At 44.4% G+C, this 23,000-nt stretch overlaps 1 protein-coding gene and 1 long non-coding RNA gene across 3 annotated transcripts in view; one reads left to right on the top strand and one right to left on the bottom strand.

Moving 5' to 3' along the window:
* Positions 1–23,000, top strand: part of LOC111270676 (uncharacterized) — a 45,101-nt gene that overhangs the window by 17,754 nt on the left and 4,347 nt on the right. For both annotated transcript variants that reach the window (XM_022851025.2, XM_022851024.2), the window contains exon 2: positions 2,398–2,818. In XM_022851025.2, coding sequence (XP_022706760.1) covers positions 2,398–2,818 — 421 coding nt within the window. The remainder of the gene's footprint in view (positions 1–2,397; positions 2,819–23,000) is intronic.
* Positions 2,725–23,000, bottom strand: part of LOC111270677 (uncharacterized) — a 28,050-nt gene continuing 7,774 nt past the window's right edge. The window contains exons 2-3 of the long non-coding RNA XR_002686403.2: positions 5,950–6,132; positions 2,725–2,811 (exon numbers count right to left, since the gene is read on the bottom strand). This is a non-coding gene — a long non-coding RNA (uncharacterized LOC111270677). The remainder of the gene's footprint in view (positions 2,812–5,949; positions 6,133–23,000) is intronic.

Here is a 23,000-nt window from a genome sequence, read left to right as displayed (position 1 = left end):
ATTATTACTGATTGACGACATACATCATCAGATAACTGTATCCAAATGGTTTGCAAGTTTTATTTGTCGGCCAATATGCTACTGCTGTATAGAGACGGAACTATTTAGCTGTAAGGCGTGATTCCGTGACGCCCTTGACTTGCCATGTTGGCCAAAGAGACTGCGTTCACGAAACCATTAGGCAAAGCCCATATATCTAATGGTGGTGCTTCGTATACTCACCGAGTAGAGGTTCTCCTAAGTGTCACCCTTCCCAAAACTAGCAGAAATTATCGCAGCTGCTACCGAATCAGAGTTAGATACCAAATACGGCCCCGAACTATGGCATGATTAGAGCCCGAGTATCCGATATTAAGTATCTGTCGTAACTTCCATGAAGTGACAAACTTCACCCAGAAGTAGCGTCGCTCCTTTATAATAAAATACGTCTTGTGTCGTAGACTTCGGTGGTTTTGCTCAATTGATGTTCGTACTTCATCATCTGATCAAGCCTCTCCATGTTACCTGCACTCACGGATGGGTCTCCTGTCATCATGTCACGGTTACTTTTCTCATTTCACACGTGGTGTTTTTCTTGTCTCGCCTGTTGAACGTCCGATCGAGGCTATTGTTTCGTAATTAGCTATAATTATTTCTGTGCAGCACATTATTTTTCGACCAGCCAACATTTCGCTATATGGAAGCATATGGGCCATCGCAAGATCAGTGTAACCTTTCCTTTCCCACAATCGGATCAAAATGATGGTTCTTCACTAACAAATTTGCGTTAGAGGGCTTACCAGTAGCGCTGGGCAACACAGCTCTATAATAATGTATCACAGGGTGACATCGCGCTCTTGCCTCATTACGCCATCTAGTTCCGTGTTGTTTTATTGGCCTGATCGCTAATTTCTCTTTAGTTACTTAGAACATTGTATACTTACTCTCATAACTGAACGCATTACTCAGCAGCGCTCGAAAGAGAATATTGTATACAAGATGCATGCATATTAGGATGGCAATGCTCATGCACGAACAAAAAGATCTGAGGATTATATGTACATATATCTATATATGAAAGCGTCCGGAGAACGCCTGGCAGCAGCAGCAGCAGCAGCAACGGGTGGTAGCATATGTGAGCTCCCTCTACTTTTCTCTGTCCAACATCAGCACTGCATTGCAATGAGAGAGGCGAGCAATGACAGGCACTATTACTACTAACGCCGGCAACGATGGCGTTTAACTTTTAATTTAAGCAATTAAGCTGTCATGAGCAAACACCCGGAGTCATCCCGAGTCGCCTGCTTGAGGCCGTTACTGGACGAGGGCGCGACGCCGCTTGCGCTCACGAGCGGTACTTGACAGGAACGCCATTGCTGAATTGGGACGATGAACGCCAAAACCAGGGATAATTCGGGGGTGGTCGAGTGTTGGAGAGGACTTCGGATGTGAGGGGTCTTACTGCTCGTCTTTGTCATGTTGTGAGTGGCGAGGAGAAGCGGTAGCTTGTGTGCACCATGTGAAATTCATACTGCTAAGACTTTACTCCGCTGTTTTCGTTATCGTCGTCACTGCTGCTTCTGGAATCCTCAGGTGGTGTTATCGTGAACAGAATGACTCTATGCGGTTCGTTGGCAAAGATTGTGGGGTTTGCGAGGAATAAGGGAAATTGTCAAGGAAATTGAAGGAGCAACCCAGGCTAAGGGCAGTGTCGAAAGCGGTGGGTGATGGCGCTAGAGCTCCACTGTACAAAACTTCTACGCCTGCGTAAATATTTACTTCGTGTTTTTTCATCGTACGCAGGAAGGCAAGGGATAAATAGTAATGAGAAAATGCAATGGAAGTAGGCGGATCGTGAAAGCTATAATTAAAAATGAACGGAATAATCAAGTGAATACTACAGATACACAAGCGAGCCGATATTAACGGCGGATTATTGGGATCAATCTTTTTTCGATAGAAGTTTCCAATAATACTAAGTAGATGGTCAGAAAATAGAGAATTTATTTATTTAAGTATACTGATCATAGAAAAACCTGAAAACATTGATGTATGACATAAAAAACGCATCATAAAATACTGCGTTGAACTGTGTTTTTAATCTGATGAAAGGAATCAGAGGGTCGCTACTTGAAGTCCCGCTAACAATATATACTTTATATACAAAGGTATATATAGGTAACCACAGTCATATAACTAATATATATCAAAGGTTAGGTTAAACAGGAAATAAAGCTTTAGAGGACAAATGCTAGATATCATCAAATTCTCTGCCAATATCCGTACGTAGATCAGCATTTTCAAAAAGGCTTTGGAGTAGACAAAAGAAGTCCTAGCATTTTTACTACACAGTGGTGCCCTTTTTACTGTCCGAAATGGACGTATGCTAATGGGCAATTTCTCATGTTTGTGCTTCAGGTGACATTTCCGGTCTTTGTAATAGCCCACCGTCATCGCCAAACTCATCGATCGACGATAAGCGTGTGCCATCGCTTCATGGTGAGGACTTCTTTGACGAAGGAGCCAATCGTCGCCGGCGAACAGCATTTACATCCGAACAGCTACTTGAACTCGAGAAAGAATTCCACTCAAAAAAATACCTCTCCCTTAGCGAACGGTCTCAGATCGCCCATCAACTAAAACTTAGCGAGGTACAAGTTAAGATTTGGTTCCAGAATCGACGCGCTAAATGGAAACGCGTCAAGGCAGGACTAAGTGCCGGTAGTCGTAGTGGTGGTCCCGATGGCCACAGTCGGATCGTTGTTCCTATTCCTGTACACGTAAATCGAGTCGGCATTCGAAGTCAGCATTCAGCCAGAGGACTTCACGAACCTGTCGGGTGAGTTGACACGCGATCATTGTTTAGCATATACGGATTTCGGTTCAAACCCCAATGTCCCCGAATAATAATTACACCAGCGACTTGTGTTGGTAAAGTTTGCTTATCGATTCCTTCTTGAAAAAAAAAAGATCTTATAATGAACGATGGTAACAAAAGGTCATGGCTTTGATTTTTCCAAGACTGTAATAAATTCGATTCTGAGCAGATGATACAAAGAATACCTAGAAGATTATTACCTTTTTTATGGGCAGTAGTTTCCACTCGTTAAGGCGTATTCATTGTTTACTGACTGTATGGATTTGACTGTTGTTTATTCTCTGATCTGTTTGGTCATCGTTTGAACATTGCTTTCGTTGTCTATCGATACCGTAACTATGGACAAATGGGAAGATTTACTCTGTTTTGCCATTTCGACAGCCACAGTAGCTCGTAATTTTGTTTGCACTGTGGTGGTGCGACCTATATTGGGCTGGGATGAAGGCCAACTCCGATGAAAATCGCTCTCCGCTTCAGCAACGCTACTTGTTGAGGTCTTCCGAGCAATTTGCCCTTGGGTAAGCTTTTCTAATGGCCGTAAAAGCAGTAAGGCAAATAGCGAAATCCTTTTAGTTTTCGTGTCGCGTCGCCCACACCAAAGTGGCGGCATAAGCTGATAGTGATATGAGTGCGAGGTCCACGCTGCGGGAGGAAAAAAGAAGAACTTCCGCTGTTTCCCGAGAATTTAGAACAAAGGGTAAACTCCTTCATTTACATGACGCGTTAACTCAACGGTCACCCGCTGCCTTCGTAATGTCGTCGTTTGAGAAAAGAGTGTTGCATGTGTGAATCTGATTCTTTATTTCCGCGATTGAAGGCGTTCCCTCAACGGTGTTACCGCTAGGACCGGCACTGCCACCACAATTTCGGCAACGTCAAACGCAGTGACAAGCCTTTTTCTATCATTCCGGGTTGCTGGCGCATGGTAATCGTCAGTGTCGATTTACTCGACCCTAATGTCGACGCGATTGCGGACGCTGCGGCAAGAGTAGAGCAATCGCCACCGTCCTAATCTCATTTAAATGCTCAACAGAGCCAGCTCGCCGCCACGCCCTTCAATCTCAAGTGAGTGACTTCGCGATGCCTGTGATTTGTGTGCCGAAGACGCGAAAACCTTTTTCCGCGCTGCCGAGGACATGAGAATGAGGATAACATCCCTTTTTAGCGTACACACACATATCTTACACATTTTGCATTAGCCGAAACGAATTGGAGCTTAAATCTTCCTTTGTAAAGGTTGCGTCGGCTGTTCATGTTAGCTACGCACACAGTTTTCCCTTAACATTCTGCAAGTTTGTCCTGCATTCTGAGCGACGAGCCAAATCGAGGTGATCTTTCCATTCTATGATTGTGAATCGTAGACGAGGAGGGTAAATGCAGTACTTGTTTCCTTCTTTCACTTATGGAGTCGAAAGGAAGTCGGGCTAAGGGTGGGCACAATTCTATGAAGTCGCTGCCACCGTTTGAAAGACTGGTGTCAAAAAGTTGAAGCCTGTCAAGTGGAAACGATGGACTGTCATTCGCGCTACGGCCAGCATCCCAGGTCAGCGATCCAAGGGGTGGAGAAAGAAAAAGGGTGTCGCTTAACAAAACACGGATGGACTTCGGGCGGTAGACATCGAAAAGTAGGGGGCGACAGTCTGCGGGAAAAATACGAAAGCGGGGCGTAGACGTATCATCAACGATGATAGCTCGTCGGGCATTCTAGCGCAAAAGCCCCTAGTGTTACGGCGGTCCGGTTTAGACGATAAGCGCGAATTGTGGGGATAAGTGCAATCGACTGTAGCCGCTGTCTGCGTTATAAACGGGATTCTACTGGGTGAAAAAAGGAACCGCAAGTGATTTCGGGTGGACCTGCGGTGCAACGACTAGAAAAAGATTGAAGTTTTAAGAAGAAGTCATTTGAGAGGGTTTTTGAAGAAAAAAAAACGCCTATTTTGTATCGTTCCAAGCGTGTGTGTACGGCGATTGATATAATTGTGTTGTATGCTAATATGCCTATACGTGCGTTCAGACTGGCAAATGGAAGATAGCCAGTTAGATAAGGAAACGAACCTGGTCGTCTAAAATAGCAAGGCTTTTCTGCCAGGTCGAGTTGAATAAAATTATCTTTAGGACGGATAATTTCGATAACGACCCGGACTAAAAACACACGATGGTGTGGCTAACTTCATTTCTAAGCATATTTACACAAGACTAGATGGAATTCAACGACACTGTGTGTAAAACAATATAGATAGCTGTGAACTCGTTAATGTGTTTTTCCAATACGCTACATGCAAAAAACTCTAGCCGGATAGCAGATCACAGATCGAGGTTTGAAACGGCAAAAAGGTCTGGCAGGCGCAAAAAAAAAGTCAATGTTTGAACTTATCTGGATGACACAACACTTGATTGATATTTTCTGTTCTCAAATAGCCATTAATTTCAAAACGTTTTGTTCTAAAGACAACTGCTTTACCAGGAGTAGCGAATCAACGCTTGTCTTTTACAATAAATAGTTTTTATCCAATTCGAACGCGCTGCGCCGTGCCATAGAATGTTAATATCGTATTCACTGGGACAGATGGTCCCATCTTATTTTGATTATATCCGTGTCGAGCGATTTTCTTACATTTGTGTAGTAAAAGGCGTTTGTTTGCGCGCAGATACATACATACGTACGTACATTCTACTTAAAAGTGTACTGATACTTACACTGTACGTCGTCGTAACCTCCACAATGCTTGCTAACTATTGAGCAACATGTAAACGATGTAAATATACTCGAGGGGACAGTGTCCATACCCTTGATCCTTAGTTTGCCACTCGATCTGCCTATGTACAAATCAACTTATTTCTATCAGATTGTAGAATGAGCACAATCGTTAGCGTAGTCTGTGGATACGATCCTGTTTTTGATCCACCTCGAATCTTTGCACTATTGAAGTTCCACTATTGAAGTTGATTCCGCGTTATTTTTATCAGGAGAGATGTGGTTTATGTGAAGTCGGAGTTAGGGAGTAATATATCCGGCCGTGCGGAAGTAGATGGCTTGGCCTCGAGCAGCTGAATTATTGCGAATGAGGAGGACGCTTACCAATAATTCTTACCTTGGCTGCACTGGAAGCGCACCCTGCCTACCAGCAGCAATAGTGGCAGTCGCGGGCCGACAACGACCGATCGATTGAAGGCGTTCGATAGCTCGATGAAGCCACACCCAACGGAACCTCTCTGTGCCCTAAAGCTAGGAATCTCCACTTCGGTTTCTCCTTCCCTCCTCCTCCTCGTGACTCCTTCTCGTTGGCAGAGAAAAAAAAAGGCACCATAGTCAGTCTTATTGGCACGTTGAGGTCGTCAGGGGAGCTGCGCCAGTCTGATACTGTAATGGTCGGAAAACGTGGGGTTATTTTTGAAATGCGTCCGGTACGTGCATTCCTCGGATACGTTGACGTACTGCACATTATGTCAGATTACCCTGTTCTGTGAAATAAATGGACTACATTCGTAGTCAAATGAGATTTTTACAACTTAGTAATAAGATGTAGCTAACGGAACGTGTAGCAATAAATCCTTAATTATTCAACGTTTTCTCATGAAAAATAGAAGACAGCATCTTTTGAGCAATGACAAAGCGATCGTGTACGACTGTCTAGCTCGAAGCATCCAGCGTGCAGCAGATGACTCGCTCGTGACCGATTATCATAGCGACGATTCCTAAGTACCGCGAGGGCGTAAAGGCTTAAACACACTCAAATTCATACCCGTCCTTGACGCGTCCATGAGGCTCGCAAAAACTATTGAGTTGTAACAGTATCCTCGGTGTTTATCAAGCACCGCGCACCGTCCGCCCTTCGATCGTCGATTACTGAACAGTATTTTATAAATGGTACAAGTAGTACAAATTTGTGACTTCGGCATAATTACTATGTTACCTTCGATTAGGGGCCAGCGGGTCAGATTCAACCTACGATTTCATCTAGAACAGATTAGCACGTGTCGGCTGGAGAGAAGATACAGGTAACACAACTGTCGGGTGGTAACGGGTACAGAATACACTGACCAGCCGTTTGACGACGACGGCGGCAGACGTAAAACTCGACATACTAACAGGGGTCGAATAGAAAAGGAACGCAAATTAGAGGTAATCTAGTAGTTGACGACTGGCTTTTCTCAACTTACCTCCAATTACTAATCCGGTTTTATTGGCGTCCATGTTGTACGAGAAGTAGTCACTAAATAATAGATACGTATTTCATGGTAAGTATCAATGCCGTGTCATATGTTTCTACTAGCGATGGCGACATACGGGAATGGCTTCTGCCTGTCATTGAATCGAGTTCATCTATTGCTTCTAGATGTCCTTCGGTCCCAGATCTACATACAACTCTATTGACGATTAGAGGTTCTTTAGTCAGCAAGATGCGTGTTTTGATAATTTCTTAGAAAGTATTAATGCTTTCGAATGATTCACAAAGAAAAAAGCGAAATATTAAAAAAAAATGTTCGGGAAATTTAGTTACGAACTAGATTTCGGGTCGGATTGGAGCGTGAGAATGTTTCCATTTCGCGTAGCGGTCGGTACGTTGCGTCACACTGTGCCGCTGTTATGGCAATTCAATATAAAGGTGTGAAGAAATCGATGATATGAGTACACTGCGGACGTACGGATGTCGATGAATGGATGCACAACGGATTTACAATTGTTTTTTTGCGATCCAATAAGGATTCCATCAACTTCTTTACATTTTACCTAATTAACGGTTATTTCAGTTGTCACTCAAAAAATGATGAAAACTCAAAAAGTGAGGGTTCGTAATCTTCAGCCACTTCAACCAGCCTCGTAAATTCGTCTACGCAGTGATTCTTAAGGGACCAAAGTTTTTAGTGACGACACTTTTTTATTGTGTACATACACACGCACGAATGCAGGTTTTTGTACGAGACTGGTTGTCATACATGTGCATCTTACTGCCGACGGAGTATACGAATTGGCTTTTCGAAAAGAGGCGCTGCTGCTTCTGTCAAAGCGGATGCAAACAAATATCAGTTGCGGCCGCTTCGAACGGAGATATCATAACCTTCAAGCCTAGTCAAGGTAGGTAGGTGAGGGATGACCCGCTAAATGATCCTGAAAAACTTCGCGCCACTCTATGACGGGAGGGTAGAGGTGACGCTCGCACCCATCACGATTCGTCCGCTTCGCGAGGATCGAGTTTCGGTCAAATTTGTTTCTTGCTGCCATTCTTGCGCATCTTGTTGATTCTGTGTCGGTATTATTGGTGGGTTGTCGCTAGCTGTACGCTATTATTGTTATTGTTGAGGACGATGCTGCTGACGGCTTGGTCATGCCTGTTCCTCGATGAAGAGCAAACGACTTTCACATCGCCCTCGGTTGAGGTGCCGACAGCTTCACAAATAAGCCGCAACAAGCTAAATCACTAAGGGTGAATTACAAGCGAAAGAAAGAAGTAGAAAGAAAGCGGACTTCGCTAAGAAGAACAAAAAGGACATCGTTGCTATACATATCACTGCTTCGGGGCCAATGGGCAACGGAATCACCACATGGTGCTACATGTTTGCAGCGATCGGTGATCCCTGCTACATATGAAGAGCATGAAGAAAAGCTCGGGACATGGAATAAACACATGAAGATCGAAGGGGATAAACGCTTCGGGGAAGCAAATCAAACTATTTGAAGCTCAAATGACCCGAAGTCAATATCAAATCAACAAACTAGCGATAACGAACAACATTTCGCCCCTGTTCTGCCTGTCAGCTTTCTACCGAGCCTACTGAACGCTAGCAGAAGCTAAACCACTAACATCAGCCATGTTCTTCTATGTCCTGAATCGGTTATCCTGCCTTCGGTAAGTTCGTTCGTGTATACGTATGTGTGAATGAGAAAGAGAGAGAAAGTAACTTAGGACGACAGGCGCACCCCCAGTCTCTATGTGCGAACGAATAGGTCTAATCGTGATTTGAGAAAGCAGTCATTTTCGGTCAAATTCGGCGTTACGCGTGATGGTCATGACGATGATACTTAGCGCTAAGCGAACAACGACGAGGATAGTCAATAGCAAAGTGTTAGATAGCTAGATCTGCTGCTAGTCCGTCCGTTGTTGGCCTTGTAGTAACTGAGGCGGTGTTGTTATCGTTGTTGTCGCATCACCATTTCTACCACTATGTATTTGCCCGCGTGTTTAGATGCTTTGGCATTTATACGCAATCACCTGTAAGCTTCGTGACTTCGTACCTTGTCGATCCTCTCCAAGAAAATCGTTTAGGTTGTCCTGTAACCAAAGATCCAAGGGCATCGGATAGGTTAAGCGGTACTCGATGGCAAAGAAGAGATGAAGGCACATACAAGAAACGGGCGGGAGGAAATGCTTGATAGCGACAATCATAGTCACTTGGTTATTTAAATTCACACTAAATGTAGAGATACTTCACTGCTCGCATGCCTATCGTAGTTGATTGTGGTCAGTGAAGCTGGCCCAGTAGTCACCACTCGAGTACCCCTCAGGCGAACAAGGAGCAGAAATTGTAAAACGAGCCTTTGAAGATGGCAAAAATACGATCATAACAAGCTGCGCAATAACACACGACGTCTGGGGGAATCCTTACTTGCTTGCTCTCCCACTCGCCTGTCTGTGGAACTTGACGTGACGCAAAGCAGGGCACGGACTCGCGCCGGTGCTGCCGCTACTGACACAGCCGTCATGAAGCCGCTAATTCGTCTACGGCTGGAAAGTAGCCATGAAACGATGTCCCTGCATAAATGAGAACAAAACAACCTCAACAACAATATAACTATCATCAGCAATAGCAGCGAAAACGGCTGCCTGCGACGACGCGTAGGCTCCCCTGTGTTATCGAGTGAGCGATAACGCTGGCATAAGTTGTTCAACGATTGTCTGCCCCTTCAACATCGGGTGTCATCAACAACAAGCAACGACGCCACAACCAGCGAAAAGTAGTCCTTCGCAATGGTATAGAGCATTTGTATGCCGCTGTAATAAAGTTGCTATTAAATCATGTATAAAGTTGCTATCAAAGGCGGGAGGCGGGAGGCGGGAGTGGACAGCTGGACGATCAAACGGAGAAGGTGTTGCCGAAGTATAATACCAGATCGAGTCGAAGGCTGATAAGAAATCAAGAGCAAAAATCATGACGATCATGGATAATCGCGAAATGCAGATTCGAGGTGAAGCAAGTTGTCCAGAAGCAGCGCCAGCAGCTGGCATAACCCGGCACGATCAACTGAAGATCATCGCGTATGTGGTACGATATTATTGCTGATAGTAGCTTTCTAAACGTTGCTGCCATTGCTGACGTTGGTAACGGTTCAAAAAATGACCGCCTCTAGATAACCGTCGCATCCGACAACAATGACATTCGAACAGAACATAGCAAACCAGCCCGATAAGGACCAATCATGGAACTTCTATTGGACGAAAGAAGAGCGGTAATAACAACATAACAGGAACACAAATCGTTTACGGCATTAAGGAAATCTGTCAGGGAAGAACCAAGAGACACTTCATTCAAAGAGATACGAGATTCAGACCAACAAAGTTGACTGCTTGAGTCGAAAAGTTTCGTGTTCACGTTGTTGTATAGAAAGGGGAACAAACGAGCTGGAGTAAAGGAACTAGAAGTAAAATACATTACCCGAATCATCGTCATCGTCGTGGGCCGTCATCTTAAATATAGCAGAACTTAGTAAAACTGAAACGAGGCAAGGTGACAACGCGGCGATGCAGCATGCGGCCATGTTCCATCCTTTGTCACTTTACTGTTGAATGATCTGAATATTGTTTGTTCGTGACCTTTTGCCATCTTTATTATTATTATTGCTATTGTGATGATGGGTATGGTGAGTCGATTTGGGTTACTGCTGCTGATGTTGAGATCCATCCCTATTTGCATCCCGCAACGGGACGCAAAAACAGAGCAAGGCATGTAACAATAATGAGCTCGTAATATATGCTTTAATATCCGTCGTATACTAATAATTTACACACGTGTCAATTTGACAATGGAACGGTAGCGAAAGAACGCGTTTGGCTGCGCGATTTCAGCAGTGATTTGCTTGAAAATTGATGATGGTCAGACGCAAAAGCCAAGAAACAGGCCATCACTCCAAATCGTCAGATCGATATAAGAGGCAACGGCGAGCAGGGCCTGGACGATTTGTTAACGTAAATGAGTTCAGTACGAATCATCACTGTGGATAGACCTCAACGAAGGAAGACAATGAGTCAGGGATTGTCTCAGCGTTATCGGTGCGTACGCGTAAATCGAACAATTGAATAACACGTTTTTAGTTAACCGTGATTCCGTTACAAAGACGATACGATGGGCTTGACTTGTGGGGAGTCGGTGCTCGCGGTGTATTAGATGATAGAATAAATAGCAGCGATCCGATTCAGCCTTTCAACGAGAAACACGCACTGAATTATAGCTTTGGGAGGATTGTCTTGCGTTATGTTTATGATGCTGAAGTGATTCAAACAATCAATAGGCGCACCTTCTCAATGGGTAATGTAATTTGTAGAATCGAAATTTTGACGCACCGGGGGGTGCACAGATATATATTTAATAGGGTGCGTGGCTATTTAGAGAAGCATTATCAGACAAAATAGAGAGTGTAAAGCCAAAGAACTATTCCGAGAGACGTATATTCGTGGGAGACGGTACTTTTACCACAAATGGTGTGCTTATGAAACAACGAGTTAACGTTTACACTTAACGAAGCGCGGTAAAATAACGGGTCGTAAAAGCAAACACATTGAGAAGGATCTATTTAATCTTTCCACGTGACGGAAACGCGGAAAGATTGCGGAATCGAATGAATCGTGTCTTCGATTATCCTCATATTTAATATCGTAATGAAGAAATAACAATCTTCACTATTATACAGTATCAATAACACGATATAGGATTTCGATGCCTCGCTGGCGCCGGTCGTTTATGGTGACTTTGGTATATTTACCCACTACCACGCATCGTCACACTGTTATTAAGCGTACTCGGTGAATTGTTTGTGACGTTTGGTGAAAGGCACCAGTATCTACTACTTGTCAAGAAGAACAAATCTCACGAAGTCGTTGTAGATCACAGAATTGATCACTGTCATACGTGGCGTGCTTCTACGCATGCGTGTACGAGTTTCGGTTGAAATTTCGTTAAGTGCCAGTGTCGCTTCATTCATCCTTTACTGCTGGCAGATTGAAAACACGACATAGCGGACGATCTTTTTCTACGGAAATTTGCAATTAACCCTTCTCCCTAAATATCCTACCCGGCTGCATAGCAAATCTGCCATAGTTTGTCAAGAGCGCGTGGCCATCGAAGCAGATCGACTTTAGACAGATAGAACAGATGACACTTCCATATGACCGGCCACTCATTATACGACACGGACCACTTCAAGCACCTGTTTGATTTACCCATATTTCCTCTCAGAGCGATATAAGACTAAAAAGAATTAGTCAGCATTTAATATTGTACACAAAGTGCTATTGCGTCCTCCGCGGAAGGTGGGGTACAGGACAAAAAAATATACCGCATCATTGTACCGACGGTCGTACGGGCACTACAACAAATTAACTAACCCGCTGTAGTTCGTGGGGTTCGGTGACTGCCATTAACAGCAGCTTTACATGCGAGCATTTAACGAAAATCATCTCTGACTGGGTACAGTTTACCATTGGTTTTAGCCTTTATTATCGCTACCGCTGTTGATATGTGGTAAAAGGATGCGTAGAATAAGACTATAATAAAATTTAAACTGTTTAATGATGGCGGGCAAGCCGTTAGCCCCATCTTGTATGGCAAAGGCTGCTACGCGATGCCAGCAGCGGCCAGGTTAGCGGCGGTGGGCGCAGGCTGGCGTCTCAAAGCAGGTGTTTCAGTTGCGAAGTATCACCACCGGTTGTTGGCTCCAGGCGGTCCGCTTAGCTAGTGCGAACAAAAAAACGACACAGATAAAATGCTCGTTTAGATCCGTCATTTTATTATGATTGTTGTTATTATTACTACCGTGTAAGCGCCTGCTTGTTGCTGGCTTCGCGTAGCATAAACGTACAACAAAAAAGCGGTGAAAACGCGATTTTTCGATCAAAAACACTGTGGTCCGACAGCTCAACTGGCTGTTCTGTAGCCTCTTTGACGGACTGCCACCCAGTAAGGTCTATAATTTTCTAATGTTGAAAGCCTGAAAGCTTCAACCACGCCGCTACGACGTAAACAAACATGACGATGATGAATTTTCTCTCGAGCTGAATTGAACAGCATTTATGAGTCGTCTGATTGTGCACTTGGGTCTGAGCCTGTCAAGCTCCGTACATACTCAGTAATGCAACAATATCGTCAGATCAATGAGAAACAGCCGTAATTCGTGTACACAAAAAAAACATTAGTAAACAATGATTTCCTGTAGGGCTTTTGGATAAAGGATCCTCTTTCGACGATGCGGGGCAGACAAGATTAAACGCGGATGAAAAGCGTATTTTCAGTAGCTTGTCCGGACAATAATTACGTAAAAGCAATGGATCCATGCCCGCTTGTGCACACAAAAAATAACTTTATCGATAGAATGTTAAAGCTTTATCTGTTAGCGACATTATTACAAAAAAATACAACGGTACATATCAATAAAACCTGCCAGTTGAAATATTTTTGCAAGACCAGCGGAAGTTAGTAAGGGTGTCTCACATCCAGTGAAAAGAGGGTAAGTTGCCGCGTGCTTCAGGTCGGTTATTTAAGAATGTGCAAGACTTGAACGTCTTTAGCGTTCTTGCACAACTTAGATAAGTAGCCCATTAGATCTGCCTTTATTCTATTTCATAAACTCTTTTTAATCACATTTGAATTGATAAGAACAAACCATTTATTCGAGACGACTGTGACATTGTTTGTTTTAGACAGACCAATCCTGATTACTGACTTAAAAGGGATCGTTGTAGAAGATTGTACTAGACTATACATAATGGCGTAACAACTGAAATAAGGAATAATTAAGTATCCTCGTCCAAGTTCACAGATGTCTCGCCGATCTTTGAAACGGATTTTGTCTGAGACCTGAACGCTTTCATATAACACTACAAACAGTAATTATATTTATGGCAAATTTTGCAAGTACACACTTTTTTTTCACACTGCTGAATGGAACAGTAAAAACACCGGGGTTCCATTCACCAGGGTTATCGCTGAGTCCTGCCGTACCCTTAACGCACTACCTACTTAGGTATTCATAAATGATTCACTTAATGGATATAAATATAGACGGAACACTAAGCTTTTTCTGGCGATAGTTGATTTCCGCCTGCCGACGATCTGTTTCATCGAACCATTCGCTAATGAACATCATACGGATACATGTTGGACTTTAGTTAAACGTATTTAAACGTTTCCTTGCCCTTTGACTACGTATCGCCACATGTATACATGCGTGTCCTTACGTGTTATCTTCCGCTTGCCCCGATTGAATCAGGTCTGTTTATCGTATAGGCTACTCACCGGACGAGCGGAAACACGTTACAGGGAAGCTGCTATATTTTATCCACTAGTTACGTCTCGACTGTTTGCCAAAGTCTAGACGTTGTTGTAAGGGAACTTAATACTATTTACCTTTTTTTTAATCAGTAACAAAATGAAATATCACCGTTTTATCACTTTGATCCATTACGTAAGTTATCGAACTTTGGCTAAATACGACATTACGCAATTCTTGTCGCGAGATTGACTCGGCTTTTATAATGGTGAATCGCTACCTCGACTTAAAGACTCTACCTCGACTTTAAGAAACAAAATAGATTGAAGTCGCTAAAGCTACGAAGTAGTGATCAGGCCATTACTCAACAATTTAATTTGCCATTCGCAAGACGAACAAAAAAATCATTGCTGGCCCCTGCTTTTTCGAGGGCATCTACTTCAGAAGGAACCGATCGACAATAAAAACAGCTATATTCACTACCTGATTGTTCAATTTGAATGCAGAGAGACAAGATAGCTGTTCTAACTACGATATTGTTCTTTCATCACGGCGAATTATTGTGACTTGTATCATTATTTTAGGACGAGCACCAATTAAAGGCGCATCATATCGTTTTGGCAATGATCGGCCCGGGTCATCTTTAACCCCATTAGTTTCTGTCTATCCTGACGCGGTTACCCTCCACCCCTCTCCCCTGCCATTGGCTGTTGTCGGAGCAACGGCGACTCATTTCATCTGCGAGCATGTTACATCCCCTTTCTGTGCGATCAGCATGATTGTTTCTGTCCATTGCCCGACAGTGCTCTTCTCTAAATTGCTGTGAATTCAGGATCCGGCGACGGTAACAGTCGCGTCTGGCGGCCGTACTCTGCATCAGCACTTATAGCAAACAAGTAGCAGTTGTGAAAACGCTCTTGGCAGCTTCGGTGGCAGTTGTGCAGGCTATTCAATGAGTTTTTTCGCGCGCAGACGGAACGATTCCATAATTCACGATACGATTCGCCGTGTCCCCGAGCGTGCAGGGTGAGAAACGGGATGCAATCGCACTGGAGTGCAACTCGGCCCGGCCTGATTGACTGATCGCGGTCGGTCGCCGAAGATCATCAAGCTGTTGCTACTGTTGATGACGACATCAACAGCGGCCGTAGAAAACATCGGAAACAGCCCCGTTCCCAGCTCGAATAACCTCAGCGGTTCAACGCTAACAACAGGACCCAGACTGCTAGCGGGCCGGCGACTCCCGCAGCGCCGACTCCGACCACACTGACCATGGTGTTGTGCGTCGCTATTTCTATGTTTTTGTCGAAGTGAGTCGAAGCTAAGAGGACGGGACCACAAGCTCTCGATGCTTGCTATCGCTATTCCTGTTATTGTTGTTGTACCGTAGCAGCGCCTAACGCGCAAGGGTTTCTCCACTCTTAGCTTTCCCAGTAGCCATTAGCCGGTCGATCGGTTGGGATTAAGACATCGGCAGAATACGACTAGCAACGACAGCAAACGTAAGGCCAGCAGTAGAGATAGCGTCAACGCGTTCGGGAGAAAGGCCTCGGTTTCTTTTTTCAGCACAATAGCGCACCATAGCTGTATTGCTAATCGCGCCAGCTACCTGGCTAGGGCATGCAGCTTAGGCCATAGGCAAGCAGATAATGACCACAAAACTGGCTGCGTGTTCCTACCACTTTACCGAAGCACGAGAACTTGGGTATGTTTTATAGCACCTACGGGTACGTAGGTTGACTTTATCGAAGTTCGACTGAATGATAAGCCAGCTTGATCGGCAGAAGCGGCACTAAGGGTCGACTGATCGTGTCTTTCACTTCGACAAGCATTTCTCAGAGGAAAAAGTAACTTGACGTCGGTGACAACCGTGCTGCTGACGGCGAGAATCGTCAAACGTCGAATGTCAGACATCTTTCCTTCTCCATCAGTCATCCAGAATGCTAGAAGGCACGGTGCTATACTAGAAACATTAGATTGCTCTAATCCGAAATCGAACAAGGGGGTTTGTGGTAATGTAGTAGATAATGGTAGGTCGTTACACGGACCCCGATCATTATTTTATGTAATCTTCAACAACATTTTTGATGACAAGTTAGACTCGTCCGTTTATGCTAGGTTTTATCGTTATGTTTGCCTTTCATTTGATTTTCATATTCAGTCGCTAGTGCTTCCCGCTTTTAGTGCTTTGGTTCGCTACTAATAGTTGCAAATCTAAGTACCAATGGGTAGGTGACAAAAACGTGATTCACGCACATACATATATGGCCTTGAGCGAAATAAACCGGCAAGGAGAAAGCGAGACACGGCTATATAGTCGTGTATTGCTACGTGATACTGTCATTTCCGTATCTGTAATGCTTGAAGAGGAGTATAAATAAAGGTAAAAATCGTTGTGATTAACGGTACATCTTCAAACGTTGCAAACCGTTGCTAAATGTGCAGATTGGCTCGCGGGAAACTTCATCTTTAAAACATTTTATCATCGGTAACTTAAAATAGATGGATCTAAGTTATCATTATGATTTCATGACGAAGGGAATGAATAGCAGAGAATACGTATTTTGCTATAATCGTCGAAATTGACATGATAATTACTCCTCTCAACCGAGTTAATAAATATAAGAGGAAAGCTCTTCAGTCGTATAGAATTAAACAATTGGTCAATCGATGTTTTTGACTTAGCGTCAAATACATACTATTGCCTATTATCAGGCCAGGCAATGCTTAAATTTCCAAGCTGAAGCAGACCGTTACAAGGAACGGGGCGGCTCATTCAAGATGTTGCAAACCCGCGACGCGCTTGCAAAATCCCCTTGTGGTCTCTTGCCAGGTGGCTCCGGGCCCATCGAATAGAAGGTCCACACAGTGTTTTTTCAATGGGGTGACAATCCGATTCAGCGAAACTAGCTCCATGCTCGAGAGATCGTTGTAAGGGTTGGGTTGATCCACCGTAGGACCGCGACCTACCCGAATCCTACCCGAACCATTTAGGCGAGGCCACCTCAGAGAGTTAGCTATTCATAAGTTTTCGACTTCCAAATCGTCTACATAGGTAACGGCCGTAGAAGCTGACTTTATTGTAAACAGGAAATGTTTTGATATCTTAAACCAATGAATACTCCTTCTTAGATAGTCTACTCTCTTTCTTTCTTAGGTGCTCTACATTTGCTTAGACGCTTATAGTGTATAAGATACGCACATAACTTTAAGGTCCTTATTGGCCTTAGAGCAGTAAGGGCAAGAGAGTCTTGTGTCCTGAAAATTTCCCTATAGACGGTCTTTCCCTAAATGTCCTTTATGGGAACGCTGCTGCAATCGTTAACTTAATACCTCTGTCGACTTTTGAATCCGTGCGATTCAAGAAGGGAGAGGCTAACGTTGGAAGTCTACTCTCCAATACACACGTCATTTTAAAGACACGTATCGACGACCCACAAACGAACGATCCACCAGCGTACATGAATATACCGCCAAAGGGAACGCCAATGAAAACGTTCTGCAAACGAATCCGAACTTGGTGCGCCTTACGTGACTAGCCCGATTAGCGTCCAGTTGTTCTAGCAGTTGCTTGTCTGTACAGTAGATATAGTATTGTACGAATGACAATCTCTAATATACATACCGTTTTTGTTGTTCCACTGATTTACCTAGACAAGAGTTACTTTCCCTTACGTTTTCCTGTATTGAAATCAGCAGACGTCATCTGCTGCAGTAACAAAATAGCTAACCAGCGCCAGACTCGTATTTCCATTTCAGCGCGAACGATCTCAACCCATCACTGGCCATACGGGCCAGCTGTGCGTCCTTATCAGCACCCCTTGAATGATATGGTCGTATTCGCATTCTTCTAAAGACGCCACAATAATCCGTAACGGCCTGCTGATATACTAGTAGCTGTCGATGCGATGCCCATACAATATGCATAGAACAATAATCGTCATTGAGATATCGCTGATACGGCACTTCGTCATCACTTGGCTCTACGTCGGTCTTTCGCTTGCCCCTCGTTGTTGTTGTCATCGTCGGGGTCGCATTTTCGCGCTCGTTTTGGCTTCCGCCATAATCATTTTGCCAGTTTCGCACATTCCATGGTCGAGCAAACACACACGGGCGGTGACGGTAATTTTCATACGCGACGGCTTCGTATGCGTACACTGATGCCAATGATAATCGTAGATGATGGCCTTTGGGGTCCTTGTTGTCCATTAACACCGCGTTTCGTGTTGAATGACCGAAAATGTATGTCGCCCCGTTTTTACGCTTCTGCTTCTGCTGCTGCTGCTATTGGTCCTGCCGCATCAGTGAGTGCCTGACTCTATGGTTTTCCATTGAACATAATCTTACCTCATAGAAAAGTAGGCCTGACGAACCATGACGCAATCACAAGCGCACGACATGAGCCTGCTGCATAAGATTATATGACACAAACTTGCCGCCAATTTGTTCGCAGAGAGAGAGAGAGAGAGAGAAATGTATAGAATGATTAGAAGAGAGCATGGTCTAAAAGATTCTAGACCTAGCAGACACACGAGCGAATCACGCGGCCACGACATCTCGCATCCCTAACCATAGCTGACCGCCATGGTCAGTTCTAACAGTTAGCTTATCGTGACGTGCCGCAGAAACGGGGTGCGAATGAAATCGTTACCTGTTGTAAAACGTATGTCTATTATATCTGTCGCGTTATGTCAGAAGGAACTACACAGAGCGACAGCTAATAGTCGTATGAAAGCGTCGCGTTCATTCAGTGCGAGCGTGATCGTACTTAGCGTCGTTCTTCTGTTGCCGTGCGTATGTCATATTACCCCTAGCACGGAGCCTATTATACCTTTACGCCCGATTTTTTTTACGCTTAACAACTTTTCGAAACAAGTACGTCGTTGACGCTGTTCGTGCTACTGCTAATGCGTCAACTATTAGACGTTCGTATGCAACGACCCTCGGTCCTTACTCAGGACCCGTCCGCCGCCGACAGTATCTAACGATACGTGTTTATCGCGCATATACGAACACATCTGTAAGTAAGAAGATTGCTTCTGTTGCTGTAATAGTTGTGGCTACGTAGTACTTTAAAGCGAGAGCAAGCCGGTGTGACTGGACACTTAATAGATCTACGTGTATATGCAGAACTGACTGTGGCCGAGGGATACGATAGGGCCTGACAGCCTGGTTAGTCCTGTTGATTGTTCGCGCACTGGTCGTGTCGGAAATATAGTAGTATGGTAATTTGCGGGTGACGGTGTTAGACACCCGACAGATGTGACATTGTCGGGTGTCTAACCATTGATTATCCCGATTCTCGTTACGACGTATAAAGCAACGTAGCGAGCAAATTGCTGGGAAAACAACAAGGAGAGAGTGACTTTCAAGGAGTAGAAGCCAAACCTGGTAGCGAGCAACGCCTGCTAACATGATTCTTCCTGCCCCATATCAACCTCGAACCCAGCAACGCCAAGATCTAGCCAAGGCTATCGTCTAACTGGGGCTATAGTAGTTGAAACAGCCGTACAGACTTGCAGGACACTGGATGCGAGTGGGAAGCCCACCGCCTGCAGGGCGCTTTCTATGTGTTCGTTAAGCCAATAATATGATTGTCTCGGCCCGTTCTTCGAAAACGAGGGTTTGGGCGTTGTTCGTAGTAGCCGTGTAATGGAGTTGTAAGTTGCACTTCCTGCGAGAAACAAAAATTGATTTTCTATTTAATCGTGATGGCACAAACATGGTTAAGCTTTCTTTGTCCGTGTCCCGATGAGGTTATGGTGATCAGACAACAGCGAAAATCGGTTATAGCTTTTCCATTTATAGTGTATTTTTTTTCGGCTTGCGACGAGAGCATGCGTCCGGCTAGCAGAGAAAACCCTTGTTGTGATATCGATAAAAATAGCAATAGAAATAAACGACATATTGACGTATTGGTTTTTTAGCTAATATTTATATTTTAGTTATACGATGGCAGAAGGTCCCAGGGTTGCTAAGAGATTCAGATCTTTATCTAGGTATACGATGACAGACGAAAGACAGTATAGCACTGTATATGTCGACCTGTTCGATCTCTGCTAGCCTCGAATAGATGAGCAACTGCAATTAGTTTATTACAATACAATTTCCGTTTCATAGAGTAACCATCTTACCATCCTGGCGGGTCAGTTTTCCGTTCCGTAATTACTCTCCTGACACTATACATTTGGTTGAGATGGTTTATTTCCCGACGGCTACGAATGGTTAGCCTTCAAGGGGAATAGGACCATTCTCATTGGTTATATTACACTACATAACATTAGCGCGAACAATTTGCTAAAAATAATGTTCACCCTCATGGTCGTCCCCTCATTTCTAATCTCCGGTGCACTCGGCTACAGTTTCTCAGTCCCGGTTGACTTCACCCGAGGTTGCCTGTCGCATGTGACTGGTTCAGGCCACAGACCCAGCCTCATGGCACCATGTCAAACAAGCCGACAAGAGAACGCTGGCGACCAAGCGGCATTCTGCCGCATAGAATCTTCGTAGTACCGGGAGCTTTATTGGAGTAGGGGTGTGACAGCGAGCGCGAAGCAGAGCTCCATCAGTCAACTTAAGTAGGATCAGTGTCGACGTTTCCCTGTTAGCTAGCCAGCTAGAAATCTTCTAGCTTGGCTAAGTACCAACATAGCGTATAGCTGCCAGCAGCAGCAGCAGAAAGTATCGAAAGGACTATCGGCTACAAATGACGCACCACAGAGCAGCGCGCGGTTCCGCGGCGACAAAACAAGCAGCGAACGATAGCGTTAGTGTTCCATTTTGTCTGTCTACTTAGCGCTTAGTTTCCACGTTCGCCTAACACGCCTCCAGAACTGTTCCACCGGCCCAGGACGTCTCAAATCTAAGTCGATGGTCGATGACTACGCCTCGTAAGGAGGGAGACTTATAGAGTGCGAGCGAAAGAAACATGCTGAACAAGTCTCATTTTCATTCGTATCTTCCGTATTGCCACTTCATGCCATCATCGCAACTCGGAGAGCATTACATGGAGCATTAGCTTGATGAGGCCTTGTTCTTCGGCTCGATACGTGGGAACGAGCCATGGAAAACACCAAACGAAAAGTCATTTGTTTACTAGTTCACATACTACGAGCGTACGATGATCCAACGGTTCCGTCTACAGGAAACAGTTTTTTTTTTTTTTTTTTGTTTGTCAAAGGATACCGCCGTCACTATGATCGCAGAGAAAGGCGCTAAGGTCTGTGTCATTGTGTGCCAACAACAACTTGGCCGACACGACAGCATATAGGTGTGCTACTTAACATACCTATAGAGAAGTGCGGCTCAACGGTGAAAAGGGCATGATATCATATTTAGACGCTCGACATCATGGGTGCGCGAATACCAGCAACACAAAAAAGCGGGCGGTAATTCCTTTAGAGTGTCAACTACGATGTATTACCCTGGTCTTGCCCAACAGATATTCCATTTAACCTGCTTAGACGCGCTCAAAAATCGCCGAAGGAACAATCTCGTGCAGACAGACGATACTCTAGAAAGAACAGCGAAGTCTATCGCGTATATCTCACAGTTCCAGTAATCTACTGTTTCGCAGGATGTTAATATACCTTGACTTCTTAGGCACAGCCAATACTTTCAAATAACCTCGAAGTTTCGGCAATGACATAAGCGTTTAAACCCTAGTAATGGTCCAGTATGTACATTTTAGCGAAACTATTGGCGGTATAGATGAAGACGAACAGAAGCTATTTGCGAAAAACGCCGCCGCGTTTTAAACTACCGCCATACAATAATTGCAGTAGTAGAATTACGCTTGAACGAAGTTTTTATTTATGAACTAAACAATTATTTCTTTTCACTTCCGTACTGACCTTACCAGAAGTCAATATTAGTCGCTAAAGGACCCGTAAAGATATCTAGAGCGCCTTTCAACACTACCTCCCTGATGGGGTGATCCCTTGAAAGTGGGGTCTGCGCAAGTCAGGATCACTGTAATAGTAGCGATGATACAGGGTTTGGTTATCCATTGATGATAATCCGATTTCCTTTTTCGCAGAGCCTGATTTCCTGTACTCACAACGAGTTCGTGCTATACATATATATTCAGGAATACTCATTGCACCTTGCTATTTAACGAGTGCGGACAGATGACATTCGACGGGTATTAAGTCAAATCGACCCTACCACAGTCGGATCGAGCCCGTTTCATAATCCGCTTTGTTATTGTCAGTAGCGGCGTACGGCTCTCGTCTTCATCCTTTCAAAATCTCACACGGTTCTCTCGATGTGCTCTTGCAATTTGTGATTTTTGTGCCAGATGCCTGACTGGCTGTGCGATCGAAACGGTAAGTTAAAATGACCATAATTCAACTTCGACAAGAATTGTCCTGATCGCGCATGATCCTGAACGAACTGTAGCAGTTTATCTGAGAGGCTTCAGATTAGTGTCACTTTTGTCTGGCATTACGCCGCCAATCACGTTAGGTTTTGGAACGAGACGAGCACGAGTAAAACCTTAAGGACTCATTAGAACCCGAGGCATCTATGACACCTAAGAAGTGTGAGGTGATACAGAACATCACCATGCACTATCATTTGTCGGAATGCCTTCATCCTGAATCAATCCTGCGATTTTGTTCGTCTAGCTGCAATCACCATGTTGCCAATTGCTGAACGAAGACA

Source organism: Varroa jacobsoni, unplaced genomic scaffold (genome assembly GCF_002532875.2).
Source record: "Varroa jacobsoni isolate VJ856 unplaced genomic scaffold, vjacob_1.0 contig00046, whole genome shotgun sequence".
In the NCBI taxonomy this organism is placed as follows: domain Eukaryota; kingdom Metazoa; phylum Arthropoda; class Arachnida; order Mesostigmata; family Varroidae; genus Varroa; species Varroa jacobsoni.
Note: the sequence above shows the minus strand (reverse complement) of the source record. Positions and strands in the feature narration are given on the sequence as shown.